Raw genomic sequence first — 18381 nt, 5'->3', positions numbered from 1 at the left:
ATTAACCACCTGTTAAGAATAACAAGTATATTCATTTAAACTGCTGTTGGCTTAAGTGTTTTTTTTTTTAACCATGTCAATTTGTGCAAAATTTTAATTTAGAGTAGCTAAAAATAATATGTGAAACAATGTAAAATATTTTGTAGGAAAATATCCATCGATCTATGTATATCTGTATTCTTGATGGACTGATCATACTTACTGTGCGCACGCACGGACACACGCACACACGCACGCATGCAAACACACACACACACACACACACACACACACACACACACACACACACACTTGGAAAAATTTAAGAAATATTACTCCTGGACCAAAACAAAGTTCAACATTTAGTGTCTTTATAAAACAGATTTGCAAAATATAGCCAAGGCTCATTCATTTAAATACGCATAAATAGCAAGAAAATATTTTCCCATTTAAATTCAAATAATTTCCGAACAACAGTTTTATACACAAATCAGAGATGAACAATATATGAAAATAGGGCTGAAACCCTCTTGATTTCTTACTGCAGAAAACACAAGCATTACATAGCTAAAGCGGCAGTTGATTAGTCCGAAATAGACGTCCTCTTAAGACACATATTCATAAACATTAAAACAAGTCTTATTCAAGTTTGTGAAATATCAAACTCCACATCTTTGGATGGGTTCCTCAAAGTCTTTTAAGAGCAATTTGTTTTCATATCATCAGCAACGCAACAGCAATTAACACCACCATGGCCAAAAGTGTCATATGTACAATTATAGTGCAGACAAAAAGCTGAAATCAGAACAAGGCAGTAGAAGGACATTAACACATTATCAAATATCCTGATTTATCAAACTTCAAGTTTGTTCCTTTTCTTTTGGAATATTATTGAATAACCATGTTGAAATCCAAAGTACGAGCAGGCACATGTTGCCTGCCTTGCTGGTAAGCAAACCGTGTTTCTTGAAAGTTGTTTCTTTTTGTTTGACACTTAAACACAGGTGACTGAGCTAGAAATTCAATGTAAATGTTTTTCAAATTAGTTTGCTGCTGTTTTATTTTACTTGTAATTTTACTGATATGCTTGGCTATATTTAGATTGAAATGGTCGAGGGATAACCGTTTTCTAGAATTTTTTCGATTTGTAATGTAATCACAAGTTTTACATTCATTATAGCCAATTCAAAATCAAACAATACCTAATCCGAAAAATTTAAACAATTAAGAGTCCTGTTCTGAGTAGATCTGATACTTATATCTTCTTAGATATGACGATGTTTCATCATAAAAGCCTTACCCCTACTCCCTCCAAAGGATCTACTGCCATTATGCATTTATTTTTTATTCAATTAAGGATGTTTTAAACAACCTTGTAGCTAAATAATGCAAGAAAATACAACAGCAAGGTTTCCTCATAAGAAATGTCAAATGGTTTTTTGCCTCTTATTAAATGCTATCAAATGTTCTGTAGACATTCAGAGAATTGAAACGACATCTGTAAAATGATCTGTACTGTATTTTCCAAAAGTCTGTTTTTCTCCTGGTTAATTCTACCACGTCAACAACAGGCCTCGAAAAAGTTAATTGATTTCACTCTCTTTCACTCTTCAAAACGTCAGGAGGTGCTTTCTCTCCCTAGAGCAGGACGGACACGGAGATCATTGGACTTTCCTTGTGTTTCTGTCTCTACAGAGTTCAGTTGGCCGGCTCGGGGATGGGCGGGGCGCGCTCCAGTCTCATGGTCCACGGGTCCGAGGTCGCCGCGTAAAACGGCGCGTGGGCGAGCACCTCTTCCCGCGCCGCCATGGCGAAGGCAAACACGCCTCTCTGCCTCGCCATCCCCGTCTTCCCCTCCTCCGCCCCGCGCCGCTCCACCCTGCTCTCCCTGCCCGCAGCACCACCAGCGTCCAAACTCTTATATCCCAGGCTCCTGCTGCCGAGGCCCAGCATCTCCCCAAGTCCGTGACCACCACCACCACCACCCTTGACCCCCTGGTAGGTGGAGCTTATTAACCCGTTCTCCTCAAACCGATTGGCGGCGGCGGCGGCGCCGGGGGCGGGGCACAGGAAGTTGCCGCTCGGCGTGGAGCGCCAGGAGGCCGGCTTGCGTCCCCGTCGCGGCCGGGACACGCGGCAGCTCTGCCGCTTGATGTGGCGGTGCAGGTGGTCGGAGCGCGTGAAGCTCTTGTAGCAGTGCTCGCACTGGTACGGACGCACGCCCGTGTGGATGCGCAGGTGGTTCTTCAGGTCATAGTTGTGGACGAACTTGGAGTTGCAGTGGAGGCAGATGTACGGCCGCTCGCCCGTGTGCTTCCTCATGTGGATCTTCAGTTTGTCTTGTCTGGTGGAAGGAGACAAAAACAACGTGTCTTTCTACTGTTGGCAACACTTTTAATTACAACACCGTTTCTTGCTTACGTCTTGTGGGGGCAAGTGGCTGGATTTCTCTCATCACTAGCGATTACAGGTTCTGATTCAGTGTAGAGATGTTGGTAATTTGTCTCAAGATCATGGATAGTTTGTCCATTGACAACAATGACATTTTTGTTCTGAAATGTAAGTGGAAAATATGCCAATGAAGCAGGATGTAGGTGAGCGAGATAATAGCTAATGCCAAGAAACCACTGAAGGGGGCTTTCCACTTCTGCGCTCTTTGATATTTAGATGAGGTAAGAACAGATAAACCTCAGAGACAAGAGCATGGGGTACTTTTCCGTTAACCCTATACTGCTTTACATAACCGGATGCTTTCTTACTGAAGATACACTGGAACATGAAGATCTGACGAAGATTATTGTTTGTCTGGCTTATTAACACGGTTTAATGGTGGTTATAAGTGATGATTTGTTGATAAGAACTTTTCCCATACCTGGTGAATCGTACTTCACAGATGGTGCACATGTAGGGTTTCTCTCCTGTATGTGTCCTCATGTGCCGGGGCAGTTTCCCGGCCCCTTGGATGACCTTGTTGCAGATCGGACACTGTTGGGACGCTTTGGGCTTCATCTTGCGCTCCTCCTCCAGCTGCCAGGGAGGGAACAGCGCCCCCAGGTGGGACGCCGAGCTCAGGAAGCTCAGGTACGTGCGGAAGTCCGCTTCGTCCTTGATCTGACCCAGTGCGTGGTGACCTTCTGACCCAGGCGCCGACCCGGGGTTCATTGCGCCGCCCAGGCCGGAGCTGACAAACTCCTTGAGGAAGTCGCTGTGGAGCAAACTGGGCGGCGCTTCCTCTTTCATCTCCTCCTTAATGATCTCTCGCTTTACGGCTAAATCGAGCGGCCTGGAGGTCTCGAGCTGCGGTGGCGCCTGAGCGGGATAGGGGCGCGGAAGCCTGGTCTGGGGCGGGCCTCTCGCGTGGGGATGCTGGTGGTGATGGCCGGGGTCCAGGAGCTGCTGGGGGAACGCGGGGAACTCTGCGGCCCACATGGAGGGGTAGAAACCTGGGAGGAGAGGGGAGAAGTTGGCCCTCCTGTCCAGCGCTGACATGCGTGGGTACAGCCCCTCCTGGAGGAGAGACTCTATGGAGAAGTCCTTCAGGGCCCGGCTCTCCATGCTCTCCTATGACACAAACACAGCACAGCTTCATTAGCTAGATAGACCAAGGCTGCTTTATTCAAAACATTTGGTTAGACCTTGAAAACACAAGATTTTATTTGATTTATTTGATTTGATTTGATTTGATGGGTAAAACATAAGAGTGATCCAATAATCAAATGCATCAAATACACAGGAAATGTTTTTAAAATGTAAGAGGTGCAATGATTAGTTGATTGATCGATAAGTTGATTGATGGAAAATGAATCGCCATAATCGTTCAGACTACAACAAAAAAACTAAAATTCTCTCATTCCAGTTTCTCTAGTCTTCTACGACAGTAAACCGATTATCTTTGGGTTGTGGACTGTTGGTCAGGACAAAAGAAGATGTCATCTTGGACTTTGGAGAAAAAGTGATTGACATTCTTCACCATTTTGTGACATTTTATAGACCAAACGATGAGAAAAGAATCGTCAGATTAATCGATAATGATGAAAATAATCATTAGTTGGACTAAATACATGTAATGTTGTGATGCCAAAGACGCGTGATGTACAGTACCTGTTTCCCCCTCATGGTGTCCGGGGACTGGGACTGGGACGATGGATGTCTGTGCAGGTCATACTGGTGGTGGTACTTGGACGTACTGGGAGGAGGAGAGTCTTCTCTCCCCGGAGGCGTCTGTTCCCCCCTGCTCTCGGACGACTGCAGCGAGCGCTCACTAACATTGTCCTCTTCGTCCTGCTCGTCCTTCCTCGACCCCATGTCCTCCTCTTCTTCCTCCTCCTCCTCTTCCTCCTCCTCATCTTCCTCCCCATCCTCCTCTTCCTCCTCATCCTCATCTCCTTCCTCCTCTCTTCCTCCTCCGCCGCCTCCTCCAGTGTCTGTCATGATCTCCAAACAAACCCTGATGATGCACGGGATCTCCAGCATCTGAGCCGCGGTCAAAATCTCTTTCACGTTCGACGCCGTCACCGTCAAAGTGGACGTATACGCAAACTCCAGGATGGCCGTCAGAGATTCCGGAGCGACAAAGTCGATTTCGTACACCGCCGCCGTTTGGTGGTGATCTCCTCCGTCGGCGGTCGCCACCGTGAAGAGCTTCTTAAAGTACTGGCTGCAGGCGGCCAGCACGGAGCGGTGAGTCCGGTACTCCTGGTCGCGGACGATGAGGATGACGTCGCAGAGCAGCCCGTCGCGGCGCTGTTCGTTGAGGCTGCAGAGGACGTCGCTGCTGTGATTCGGGAAGGGGATCCCGATCAGGTCCTCTTCTCTGTGGTGAGACATTACTCCTCTCTCTGTCGCTCTCTTGGTGATCTAGGAAAGGGACGATAACAAACATCTATTTTATAATAATAGTTAGAAATAATAGTCAATCTGAAGAAAAAAAAGATGGCATTCTGTGGCCTCCCAATCTGGGCGACTAATACGACTCTGAGACAGACGGCCGCTATTTCGGGATTTCCGGTGCAGAGCGGATGTCCGCGCCAAGACTTCCAGTTCCGTCATTGTTCACTATCAACCGACAACATCTCATAGGGAGTTATCTGGTTATATAGAGATTAGCCGAAATGTCAACTGGACCGAAAACACCAACAAAAAGTATTGATCGATCAACTCCATTCTCACGTCAATCGGACTCTGAACAACGACCGCAGTGCACAGAAGTGGAAGTCTCTTGGCGCAGACGTCCGCTCTCCACCAGAAACCCTCGAAATATCATCCGTCTGTCCCGGTCTTATTAGTAGTCATCATCAGACTCATAGACTCTCTGAGTTCCCAGATTGGTGGCTTTCATCAATTTGACATTTTCAAACAAGCTTTTATACTAAAGCCCCGGGTTCATTCATCCTTTTAACATGCTCTCCTCCACTTCCATTTGGTGCTTCACGATAGGCCACGTCACGCGAATGCCAATGGCCACTTGCAGAGCAGAACAGAGCGCTCGTGCCATTAAGCAAGACTACTAGTTCATAATCATTGAAAACGCAGAGAGCAACGAGCAATAAATCTATCACGGCTCAGTTCATTTGAGACACGACAGACGATCTGCGTCGGTGACTCGGCCCTCGAAGGGTCCATCTCAGAAGTAACAAAAGAGCACTTTAGACAGCACAGCAGCGAGGGAAGAGTCGAGGGGAAGGCGACGAGGGCTTGAGTAATGAAATGGGGCCTAAACATTGATTTAAGGAGTAGAATAAGAGCAACAACTGAGTCCTGTTCCTCCGATTCCTCGGCTGCACACCTGCGCATCGTTTTTATTGGGATGTGTATATTATTGGGAGAGGCTTTTGACTCAAGTTGATATTGTTAACACTGGGATATACTCTGGAAACACACTAATTATGTGTCAATCTGGCTTTATTGTAAGTCTTTGTGTGCCATCTGTGCAGAAAGGGCCACACGTGATGAATATAGCACGGCTAATCTTGAACAAATAATGATATTCTTTTTTCTTTTTGAATGTGATCAAATCACTGTGTATCATTGGGATCGGAAACAACTATTCTTCTCTTGTTTTACACTGAATGCTGTGGCAAAGATTGTATGATAGTGTTGGTAATGTCTGTGTCTATTTCTCTGGTAGTGTTGGTAATGTCTGTCTCTATTTCTCTATTGGTAATGTCTGTCTCTATTTCTCTGATAGTATTGGTAATGTCTGTGTCTATTTCTCTGGTAGTGTTGGTAATGCTGTCTCTATTTCTCTATTGGTAATGTCTGTCTCTATTTCTCTGATAGTGTTGGTAATGTCTGTCTCTATTTCTCTGATAGTATTGGTAATGTCTGTCTCTATTTCTCTGATAGTGTTGGTAATGTCTGTATCTATTTCTCTATTGGTAATGTCTGTCTCTATTTCTCTGATAGTGTTGGTAATGTCTGTCTCTATTTCTCTGATAGTATTGGTAATGTCTGTCTCTATTTCTCTGGTAGTGTTGGTAATGTCTGTCTCTATTTCTCTGGTAGTGTTGGTAATGTCTGTCTCTATTTCTCTGATAGTGTTGGTAATGTCTGTCTCTATTTCTCTGATAGTATTGGTAATGTCTGTCTCTATTTCTCTGATAGTGTTGGTAATGTCTGTATCTATTTCTCTATTGGTAATGTCTGTCTCTATTTCTCTGATAGTGTTGGTAATGTCTGTCTCTATTTCTCTGATAGTGTTGGTAATGTCTGTATCTATTTCTCTGGTAGTGTTGGTAATGTCTGTCTCTATTTCTCTGATAGTGTTGGTAATGTCTGTCTCTATTTCTCTGATAGTATTGGTAATGTCTGTCTCTATTTCTCTGGTAGTGTTGGTAATGTCTGTCTCTATTTCTCTGGTAGTGTTGGTAATGTCTGTCTCTATTTCTCTGATAGTGTTGGTAATGTCTGTCTCTATTTCTCTGATAGTGTTGGTAATGTCTGTCTCTATTTCTCTGGTAGTGTTGGTAATGTCTGTCTCTATTTCTCTGGTAGTGTTGGTAATGTCTGTCTCTATTTCTCTGATAGTGTTGGTAATGTCTGTCTCTATTTCTCTGATAGTGTTGGTAATGTCTGTCTCTATTTCTCTGGTAGTGTTGGTAATGTCTGTCTCTATTTCTCTGGTAGTGTTGGTAATGTCTGTCTCTATTTCTCTGGTAGTTTTGGTAATGTCTGTCTCTATTTCTCTATTGGTAATGTCTGTCTCTATTTCTCTGATAGTATTGGTAATGTCTGTGTCTATTTCTCTGGTAGTGTTGGTAATGCTGTCTCTATTTCTCTATTGGTAATGTCTGTCTCTATTTCTCTGATAGTGTTGGTAATGTCTGTCTCTATTTCTCTGATAGTATTGGTAATGTCTGTCTCTATTTCTCTGATAGTGTTGGTAATGTCTGTATCTATTTCTCTATTGGTAATGTCTGTCTCTATTTCTCTGATAGTATTGGTAATGTCTGTCTCTATTTCTCTGGTAGTGTTGGTAATGTCTGTCTCTATTTCTCTGGTAGTGTTGGTAATGTCTGTCTCTATTTCTCTGATAGTGTTGGTAATGTCTGTCTCTATTTCTCTGATAGTATTGGTAATGTCTGTCTCTATTTCTCTGATAGTGTTGGTAATGTCTGTATCTATTTCTCTATTGGTAATGTCTGTCTCTATTTCTCTGATAGTGTTGGTAATGTCTGTCTCTATTTCTCTGATAGTGTTGGTAATGTCTGTATCTATTTCTCTGGTAGTGTTGGTAATGTATGTCTCTATTTATCTGATAGTGTTGGTAATGTCTGTCTCTATTTCTCTGATAGTATTGGTAATGTCTGTCTCTATTTCTCTGGTAGTGTTGGTAATGTCTGTCTCTATTTCTCTGGTAGTGTTGGTAATGTCTGTCTCTATTTCTCTGATAGTATTGGTAATGTCTGTCTCTATTTCTCTGATAGTGTTGGTAATGTCTGTCTCTATTTCTCTGGTAGTGTTGGTAATGTCTGTCTCTATTTCTCTGGTAGTGTTGGTAATGTCTGTCTCTATTTCTCTGATAGTATTGGTAATGTCTGTCTCTATTTCTCTGATAGTGTTGGTAATGTCTGTCTCTATTTCTCTGGTAGTGTTGGTAATGTCTGTCTCTATTTCTCTGGTAGTTTTGGTAATGCCTGTCTCTATTTCTCTGATAGTATTGGTAATGTCTGTATCTATTTCTCTGATAGTGTTGGTAATGTCTGTCTCTATTTCTCTGGTAGTGTTGGTAATGTCTGTCTCTATTTCTCTGATAGTATTGGTAATGTCTGTCTCTATTTCTCTGATAGTGTTGGTAATGTCTGTCTCTATTTCTCTGGTAGTGTTGGTAATGTCTGTCTCTATTTCTCTGGTAGTGTTGGTAATGTCTGTATCTATTTCTCTATTGGTAATGTCTGTCTCTATTTCTCTGATAGTGTTGGTAATGTCTGTCTCTATTTCTCTGGTAGTGTTGGTAATGTCTGTCTCTATTTCTCTGGTAGTGTTGGTAATGTCTGTATCTATTTCTCTATTGGTAATGTCTGTCTCTATTTCTCTGATAGTGTTGGTAATGTCTGTGTCTATTTCTCTGATAGTGTTGGTAATGTCTGTGTCTATTTCTCTGATAGTTTTGGTAATGTCTGTCTCTATTTCTCTGATAGTATTGGTAATGTCTGTGTCTATTTCTCTGGTAGTATTGGTAATGTCTGTGTCTATTTCTCTGATAGTGTTGATAATGTCTGTCTCTATTTCTCTGATAGTTTTGGTAATGTCTGTCTCTATTTCTCTGATAGTATTGGTAATGTCTGTCTCTATTTCTCTGGTAGTATTGGTAATGTCTGTCTCTATTTCTCTGGTAGTTTTGGTAATGTCTGTGTCTATTTCTCTGGTAGTATTGGTAATGTCTGTCTCTATTTCTCTGGTAGTTTTGGTAATGTCTGTCTCTATTTCTCTGATAGTATTGGTAATGTCTGTCTCTATTTCTCTGGTAGTATTGGTAATGTCTGTCTCTATTTCTCTGGTAGTATTGGTAATGTCTGTCTCTATTTCTCTGGTAGTGTTGGTAATGTCTGTCTCTATTTCTCTGGTAGTGTTGGTAATGTCTGTCTCTATTTCTCTGATAGTGTTGGTAATGTCTGTATCTATTTCTCTGGTAGTTTTGGTAATGTCTGTCTCTATTTCTCTGGTAGTGTTGGTAATGTCTGTATCTATTTCTCTGGTAGTTTTGGTAATGTCTGTCTCTATTTCTCTGATAGTATTGGTAATGTCTGTCTCTATTTCTCTGGTAGTATTGGTAATGTCTGTCTCTATTTCTCTGGTAGTTTTGGTAATGTCTGTGTCTATTTCTCTGGTAGTATTGGTAATGTCTGTCTCTATTTCTCTGGTAGTTTTGGTAATGTCTGTCTCTATTTCTCTGATAGTATTGGTAATGTCTGTCTCTATTTCTCTGGTAGTATTGGTAATGTCTGTGTCTATTTCTCTGGTAGTATTGGTAATGTCTGTCTCTATTTCTCTGGTAGTATTGGTAATGTCTGTCTCTATTTCTCTGATAGTGTTGGTAATGTCTGTATCAATTTCTCTGATAGTATTGGTACTGTCTGTGTCTACGTCATCAGATACGAGCACAAAGCAAGTCGATGCCTTGCCTCATTCGCACAATATACCACTGGGGATGTGGTGAGAATTGAAGAAAGCAGAAAAAGAGGTCAGATTGTCAGATCTAGATACCCAGTATCCTGTCAAAATGATTACTTGGCACTTTCCTCTCCACGCTCATTCAACAAACAAAAAAAACTGCATACTATAACAATTCCATACAATACGACAATTTCATTACAGGTATTATTTTGCCGACGAATCTGCATAGTTGAGTTGTTTTCTTCAAGGGTTTTTATTCCACAGCCGCCTGAGGTTCCTACCTGTTGATTCACTCTGGGGTGTTTACAGTCAATGGTCAAAGTGGCGCTGGCAGCGCGCTCATTCATTCACATCCTATGAATAGAGTTTAAACTTAGCCGTCCACACACGGCGGTCACTGCAGGCATGTGTAGATAAATACTTTGAAGCGGCCCCGCACACCACAGCTGCATTGTTGACTGGCTCTAAATGGACCAGGGCTGAAGCCACACTGACACACCCCCCTCTCAGGGAGAGTGAGTGTCTCTCACTCTCCCTCTCTCTCTCTCTCTCTCTTTCTTCAGCACAGCAGCATCGTATACGACGAGAGAAAAGTCCTTCTGAGAGTCCCTTTAGTTCACCAGGTATAAGAGTACAACTTGGATACCAGTCTTACATGCACTTTTATTCTTGTCCATCTTGTTGCTATGGGAACGGTTGCCATGTTGATACATCGTGGGCATAATTAAAATGCCTATAGGAGGGGGTGGTGCTACAGGATATAAGGCCCACAGACCCATGATGCAACTGCTTCGATGGGCCAACTGGAACAAAAGACATGGTGGTGAGTGAGTGGGAGAGAGAGAGAGAGAGAGTCTCACCGACACAGCCAGCTTGATATGAACGATGTGTGGTGACATTTGCAGCGATGAGCATGTCATGTTATTCATAACAAAGAGGAAAGGATTGTACTCATACTGTCTATATTATAGATGTGTGCCTATGATACTGTAAGTCCTATAGTGAGCAGTGTTGGGGGTAACTCATTACAAAAGTAACATATTACATGTAATGTATTACTTTTAGCAGTAACTCAGTAATATAACTTATTACTTATAGGATTTCAGTAATATTATACCAGTTACTTTGTCAAGTAACTCAAGTTACAAATTGAGTTACATTTTATTTATTAAATCAAAGCACATATTTAAAAAAGATACAATCATTTCCTAATCAAACTGTGTGTTTTTATGCAAATAACCACTATAGATGACAGTAACAAAGGAAAAGAATAACATTTAGAATTTTGGATTGTTTACACTGACTTCAAGGCGGTTGAATTTTTTTGGGGGGATGGTTCCGGGGCGGCGATGTCATTCTGCTGCTGCTGTTGTTTTGGTAAAAGTAATGCAAAAGTACTGTAATTTATAATTTTTCAAATGAAAGTAACTAGTAATATGTAGTATTATATTACATTTTGAGAGTAACTTGCCCAACACTGATAGTGAGGTGTGTGTGAAGTAGTACTATAGACTCAGGTAATGTAAACTTACACTCCTTCCACCTACTTGAAGACGATTGAGTCACACGTCTAAAACGTGTTATGTGAAACGCTGCCGTAAAAGAATAGATTCGGATTATTTTCTATTATATTTTTTGCACCAAGTGTACAATATCCATAAAGTAAGTAGTACCCGAGGTAAGAGGTGCAGAGGAAATCTCCGGTGTGAGAGAGTACGGGGAGAGATCAGATGGCCCTAAAAGTTCCCTAACAGGTTGCACAAACACCAGTGGAGGGGCCCCTCCCTGTAACAGCCTGCCAAGCCAAACAATAGTGCCGAGCTTGGAACAACACTCAGAGTGGATAAGAGAGAGAGAGAGAGGGAGAGGGAGAGAGAGAGAGGGAGAGAGAGAGAGAGAGAGAGAGCAAGTCTGACTGGGAGGGCTCGGCTAACCCACTGTCATTCGTTTGCACTATAGCTCGACCCATCCCACCCGCTCTTGGAACTATGGGACACGTGCTGCTGTTATAGTGTTGGTTCGCCTAGTGCCCCAGTGAGCACCACTCCCCTCTGTTCCCACTGTGTCCCTGCTGCCACGAGCTAGCGAGCGCTAGCTCTTAGCGGCCGGCCCCTAATTACACTGTGGAGAGGATCTGAGGAGGATGTGCCACATAGACAGGGAGGGGAGGGGAGGGGGGGAGGAGGGGGGGGAGGGAGGAGGGGGGAGGAGAGGAGGGAGGGGAGGGGGGGAGGGGAGGGTAGGGGAGGAGGGCACAGCTTTCCCACCGCAAGGTCCCGGAGCGACGCGTCATCAGCCAAACAGCCTTAACCCTTTAGACACCCCACCCACCCACCACCACACACCCCCACCCAGCACAACAGCCAGGGTGGGCACGCCTTGTGGACGGGCTCGTTAACCAGCTTGACTCATAACAACCTGGCATGGCTGTGTGACGCACAGCAGTTATATGTGACACAACTGAAAAATGTGATCAGTTGTATTTGAAACTTTTTTTGAAAACAAACTAAATAATTTATTACAGTCTGCTCGGGCCATAATTGCACCTAATGCTGTTTGTACATTCCTGCAAAGTATAATAAGTATAACGTTATTGAATTACTTTCTCTAATGGGATTTTTGGTGCGATGCGTTCCAACTGTTCATACTGAGCTGAATATCAACCCAATTATTAAGCTGACCCCTATAATAGGCTGTCTGTCTGTCTGTCTGTCTGTCTGTCTGTCTGTCTGTCTGTCTGGTTCTGCCTGCCTGCACTGGCCACCGCTCCTCACACCTCACTTAGTCACCAACACGTTCAACTCAGCACTCCCACCCCAATCATGTGTCACCTCCATCTCCTTTCCTGCTTCTGACCACCACCACCTCCCAATCATCTCCTCTCCTCTCCTCTCCTCTCCTCTCCTCCTCTCCTCTTGTCATCTCCTCTCCTCTCCTCTCCTCTCCTCTTGTCATCTCCTCTCCTCTCCTCTCCTCTCCTCTTGTCATCTCCTCTCCTCTCCTCTCCTCTCCTCATCTCATCCTCTCCTCTCCTCTCCTCCTCTCCTCTCGTCATCTCCTCTCCTCTCCTCTCCTCTCCTCTCCTCTCCTCTCCTCTCCTCTCCTCTCCTCTCCTCTCCTCTCCTCTCCTCTCCTCTCCTCTCCTCTCCTCTCCTCTCCTCCTCTCCTCTCATCATCTCATCTCCTCTCCTCTCCTCTCCTCTCCTCTCCTCTCCTCTCCCCTCCTCTCCTCCTCTCCTCTCATCTTGTCCTCTCCTCTCATCCTCTCCTCCTCTCCTCTCCTCTGCGTCATCATTATGCCCGGGGTATAGCAGCTAACTGGCCCCCAGCCCTGACCGCTCGGGCCACAAATCAGCGGCTAATGTCCATCTTGTCACAGGCAGACACTCATTTGGCCTGTACGCTACAACAGCTAAAGCTAGTTTACCCCTGTCAGGCCGGCACATTCACCTGACCCCACCAGCTAAATCACCAGCAGCCAAAGCCAAGTGGACCCCTCTGTCACACACTGCCCACAGCAAACACCTGCTACTAAACAACTGTCATGGATGGACAGTAATTTATCGTATTGACAGCTAGAATTTACCCCCTTATTAGGAGCAGACATTCATTTGACCTATAAGCTAGTCCATTATCGCCAGTTAAGCCAGTTCACCTGTCTCTCCGGGAGACACTTGTTGGCTCGGGTATTATAAATTAGCACCCTGCAGTTCACACATGGAGCACAAGTGTCTGGAGCCAGGACGTCCCGGTATGAGAGCGGTTTCAATTGGTCTTAATTGGTGTCAATTAGAGCGATACACATGCCATTTACACAATACCGGGGTGGTGTTTATCGTTACGATAATAGCGATAACGGTGCGGTCCCACTTAAAACTTAACTGCACACTTTTCTGCAACTTGCTTGAAAGTATCGATATGTGAACTTTTGACTCTATTTTTGTTTCAGAACAAAGAGGGTTTTTGGAGGGTATTTGTGTGTCGCCAGTGCCACCTATAATGTTAGTGTAAGTCTACTACATTCATTATCTTGTTGGTAATAGCCAAAGCTAAAAACAACAACCAAAAACATTTAATGTGTACCAATAAATTAATTATTATAATTATTAGGCGCAGGGTTAGTTTTACATCTTACGTCTGCCTCATTCTACTGATGTCTTTAATTAATGGCTTTATGAACGTCTGAAGTGTGAAATGATAATTCTGAAATGATTTGAAATGAACATTGGGGAGACTGGGATGTTTTTAACCAGGTCATCAGGAGCCAGTCTCACTGGCCGGCCCGTTAAAGAGTGTTTGAGACAAGTGTCATCCCTCAAGCCTTCAGGGCGGCCTACAGCCACTCACCACTATCTGTCTCACCCAGTCCCAAGCCCAAAGTCAACACAAGTTGATGCTTCAGCGCCCAATATTGCTTCAGTGATTAACACTGCTGCCTCTAGTCTAGACCGTTCGCCATTAAACTAAGGATATTTTTGAAAATAATAAAATAAAAGAAATAATATTTCTTCAGTTTCTGCCTGTATTTTTCCTCTCATTCTTCGTTTGGTCTCAACATATCTCCCCCAAATGATCAGATAAGATATTAACATTTACGTACCGGAAAGCGAGGATGTTGCAATGCTCAATAAAATTTCACTTTTAGCACATTTAGTTTCATCATCTCGCCTTGGTTACAACTTAATTTTGTTATTTTGTGTGTTTGAACATTCACCAACATCGACTCCCTGACTAGCATGGACAAACATTACAATAATAATGTGTTAGAAATCAAAGGGGTTCCATTGGACCGTGTAAGGAACAAAAGCTAAACACCTTTATTTGACATTGGCAATTATAATAATAATAATAAAAACTGATCACCATGTTTAAGCTTGATTATTGAATTATTGAGCAAATATGTCACGGATAATTCATTGATTAGTAATACTGTACATTACCTGTCACAATGTGTGAGTTTACTGTTCTTCTAAAGCAACTAAATAAATTGTCTCATATCTGAATGGTCAGGTATGCATTTATTTTGGCTTTTTTTTTATTTTTTTTATTTCTGTAGATAAATTTCTACATAGTTATGTGCCGTTTTGTTTGAAATTCAGTTACAGTTCAGCAATTTCATCCTACATCTTTAGAAAAAGATTTGACTATTTAAATGAATAAGCTGGTGGAACAAAAAAATCTTAATCGCAAAATGAAAAACAACAATAACTTGTAAACAATACTAATGGAAATAGCGGTCATGGCATTTTGTAACTACATGAGGTAAGAGGTACCATAAGCTGACTGACAACAAGCATGGCGTAAACAATCATTTACAGCTCAGCCTCAAATCCATAACATGTTTTTATTTTGTCCTCACTCTCAAACATTACCCGTGACTTTATGAATGACCTCAGTGTATATTTTAGATATAAATACTCATATAGATAAGAAATGTCTTCAAACTGAAAGAGAACGCATATACCCCTAAGAGCCAAGAAAACAAATATGACTGAAGTCTTTATAACTACCGTACTAGTGCTTAACATTTCCAAACACTTGTTGTGATGCCATTATGCTATTTCCAGGATTTAGCTACTTAAAGGGTTCTTGGTGCCTCAAAATTTTGTGAAGACAATATTTACGCCGCAACTCGAATAATTCGACGAATCACAAACCGAGTGTATGGCGGGTTGACTGAAGTGCTGTTGAGCTGTTTGCACCTCCTCGTCAGATAGACAGAGGCCCTTTACGACCTGACACAGGCTTCAACGCTCACCAAGACTCTCTAAGTAGGAGCACTAACGCAGACGTATACACACGTGGACGATGTGAACACAATGCACAAGTGCCAGCATGTTCAAACACACACACGCACACACACACACGCTGCAACATTGTGTGACAAAGATCACGGACATGTACACACACACACACACACACACACAAACTGCACACATGCCAGCTCCCCAAACTCTGGCATGACCGATACATCCACACAGGTCTCAATACGTTCACGCAGCATTCCAGCAGTCATCACCCGACCGTACCTGCACTCTCTTGACTCTCCTCACGTGTCTTTGTATTTCCAGACTCAAGGAGAAGCTCTGGTGCTCCTCGGTTGACCTCTCTGCATCGCCTCCCCTGAGTGATCCACAGCTGCCCCTCTCTCTCTCTCTCTCTCTCTCTCTCTCTATCAGTCACCCTGTCTGTCTGTCAATCAGTCAGTTAGTCAGCCAGGCGGTCAGTCCATTCACAAGCTCCTCATCACAGTCACACCGGCCCCCGGATGCCCATTCACAAAAAAAAAAAAAAAAAAAAATCCAGGGAGGAATATCCAATGGAGAGAGGAGGAATACCAGATAGCAGCGTAACAGGAGGAGAGCGGAGTGTGTTTCTTTTCTCTGTCTGGGTAGCAGAGTGTGGCCAGTGTGGAGTTTAGAGTCAGAGGCACTGTTGTGTATAGCTCATGTAGGGAGCGAGAGAGACACAGAGAGAGAGGGAGGGAGAGAGAGAGAGAGAGGAAGGGAGGGCAGCAGCACTGCGCTGAGGAGATGTCGCACCACACTAGCTTTTATAGCAGGGTGGGTAGCTGGAAGATAATAATACGCCGTCCTCCTCCACAACACAAGTTTAAGCGCACTGTGTAATAAGCCCGTGGCGCAGACACCCTCTGATTTAGGTCAGACAAAATGAATTTTTAGTTGTGTTAGAGTGGATTTTCGGCATAAAGGGAGGAGTGGGGCAAAGAAACTGGAAGGGGTTGTTTGGGGAGACCGAGAGAGAGAGAGAGAGGGTAAAAACAGAAAGGAAGAGGGAGGGAGAGAGAGAGAGAGAGAGAAGTTTGAAAACTGGTCTGTGCACCTCTCCTCGTTATAGTCTCAAGTTGAGATGAGGAGAGGCGCCTATAGAAATACAATAAGTAGAAATACAGTTATGCGGGTTATTTTCACTGCTATTTTCAAATTTTCTTTTTTTATATCATTAATGCTGTTGACACTCAAAAGTGAATATTCTAAATTCATGTCAAAATCTACATCTTACTATCAAACTTTTAAATGATGTAGAGAGGCCTGGAGTGGTCTCTGTTTACCCCACACATGTTCAGCAGCCAAAGAGGGAGGTGACCTAAGCAGGAAGTCAGATCACACTCATTTGAGTAGAACATTGAGAGAGTCATGTCAAACGCTTTGACTCATCCCTGATATTAACTTGTAAGGAAATATGACTTTATTACTCATATGACTTAAATCACTGTCTCTACGAAAGACAAAAAACATAAATGCTGAATAGTTGACCACGATTGACTTTAGCACACCTTGATCTGACTTTTTTGCTGAAGTGTTTACGAGGGTTTGAAAAACCAGGTTACGGAGAGCAGAGAGGCCGATGCTGGAGTCCTGTTATGAGTCAGAAAGGCTATAGAAGCAGGCTATCAGTTGGTGAGCACCACCTGAGTCTGTGGAGAGAAGCAGGCTATCAGTTGGTGAGCACCACCTCAGTCTGTGGAGAGAAGCAGGCTATCAGTTGGTGAGCACCACCTCAGTCTGTGGAGAGAAGCTAGGGTCTCAGTTGATGAGCACCACCTCAGTCTGTGGAGAGAAGCTAGGGTCTCAGTTGATGAGCACCACCTCAGTCTGTGGAGAGAAGCAGGGTCTCATGCAGTTGGTGAGCACCACCTCAGTCTGTGGAGAGAAGCAGGGTCTCATGCAGTTGGTGAGCACCACCTCAGTCTGTGGAGAGAAGCAGGCTATCAGTTGGTGAGCACCACCTCAGTCTGTGGAGAGAAGCAGGCTATCAGTTGGTGAGCACCACCTCAGTCTGTGGAGAGAAGCTAGGGTCTCAGTTGGTGAGCACCACCTCAGTCTGTGGAGAGAAGCAGGCTATCAGTTGGTGAACACCACCTCAGTGTGTGGAGAGAAGCTAGGGTCTCAGTTGGTGAGCACCACCTCAGTCTGTGGAGAGAAGCTAGGCTATCAGTTGGTGAGCACCACCTCAGTCTGTGGAGAGAAGCAGGGTCTATCAGTTGGTGAGCACCACCTCCAGTTTGTGGAGAGGACGTTTAGGCAGAACAGAGGTGACGAGAGAAAAGCAATACCTTGACTGAGCTTGGGAAAGGGAACCCTCCTATCTGGCCCAAACCATCGATCTGGCGAGTGAGAGAACTTTGTGGACCAGAAGACTCGGGGGAGAACGATGAAAAGCTCGGTGAACAGACGCAGAGACACAGGTGGAGCAAAGGGGCGCTGAACTTCAAAAAATGTCGAGTGGAAAGAGATGTTATTTTTCCCTTCCCTTTCTGCATGTTGAAGCAAAGTTCATGGCAACCAAACACAATTGCACCAAGATTGGCGAGTGTTGCTCTCTAAGGTTGTGTGTGTGTGTGTGTGTGTGTGTGTGTGTGTGTGTGTGTGTGTGTGTGTGTGTGTGTGTGTGTGTGTGTGTGTGTGTGTGTGTGTGTGTGTGTGTGTGTGTGAGAGAGAGAGAGAGAGAAAGAGAGAGGGAGAGGGAGAGGGAGAGAGAGAGTGTTTCCTGTGCCCTCTCACAGACAGGCGACTATGTAGTTTGACCATGACACGGCACGTTGACAGGATCTGAAACAGCCATTGGGCCGGCGAAGCTTTCCTGTTTGACATCATTAAACCACACCCTTAATACTACTCCAAGTTTACAGAGTCAATTACATTTCTCAATATTTATTCTAGATTTACTACGGCAGGCAGGCAGGCTGCACCAATTCAGTCATTTATGTTGCACGGGGCTATATTCAAAAGCAACTAACCTAAAAACAAGATATTCAAAGATACT

At 43.8% G+C, this 18381-nt stretch overlaps 1 protein-coding gene across 1 annotated transcript in view; it reads right to left on the bottom strand.

Moving 5' to 3' along the window:
- Positions 1-404: 404 nt before the first annotated feature.
- zbtb7c (zinc finger and BTB domain containing 7C) overlaps positions 405-18381 on the bottom strand; it is a 33116-nt gene continuing 15139 nt past the window's right edge. Inside the window, exons 2-4 of the mRNA XM_083657640.1 lie at positions 4081-4836; positions 2852-3540; positions 405-2323 (exon numbers count right to left, since the gene is read on the bottom strand). Coding sequence (XP_083513766.1) covers positions 1678-2323; positions 2852-3540; positions 4081-4806 — 2061 coding nt within the window. The 5' untranslated portion in view covers positions 4807-4836 and the 3' untranslated portion in view covers positions 405-1677. The remainder of the gene's footprint in view (positions 2324-2851; positions 3541-4080; positions 4837-18381) is intronic.

The sequence above is a fragment of the Poromitra crassiceps genome, assembly GCF_964638095.1.
Source record: "Poromitra crassiceps genome assembly, chromosome: 21".
Lineage (NCBI taxonomy): Eukaryota > Metazoa > Chordata > Actinopteri > Beryciformes > Melamphaidae > Poromitra > Poromitra crassiceps.
Note: the sequence above shows the minus strand (reverse complement) of the source record. Positions and strands in the feature narration are given on the sequence as shown.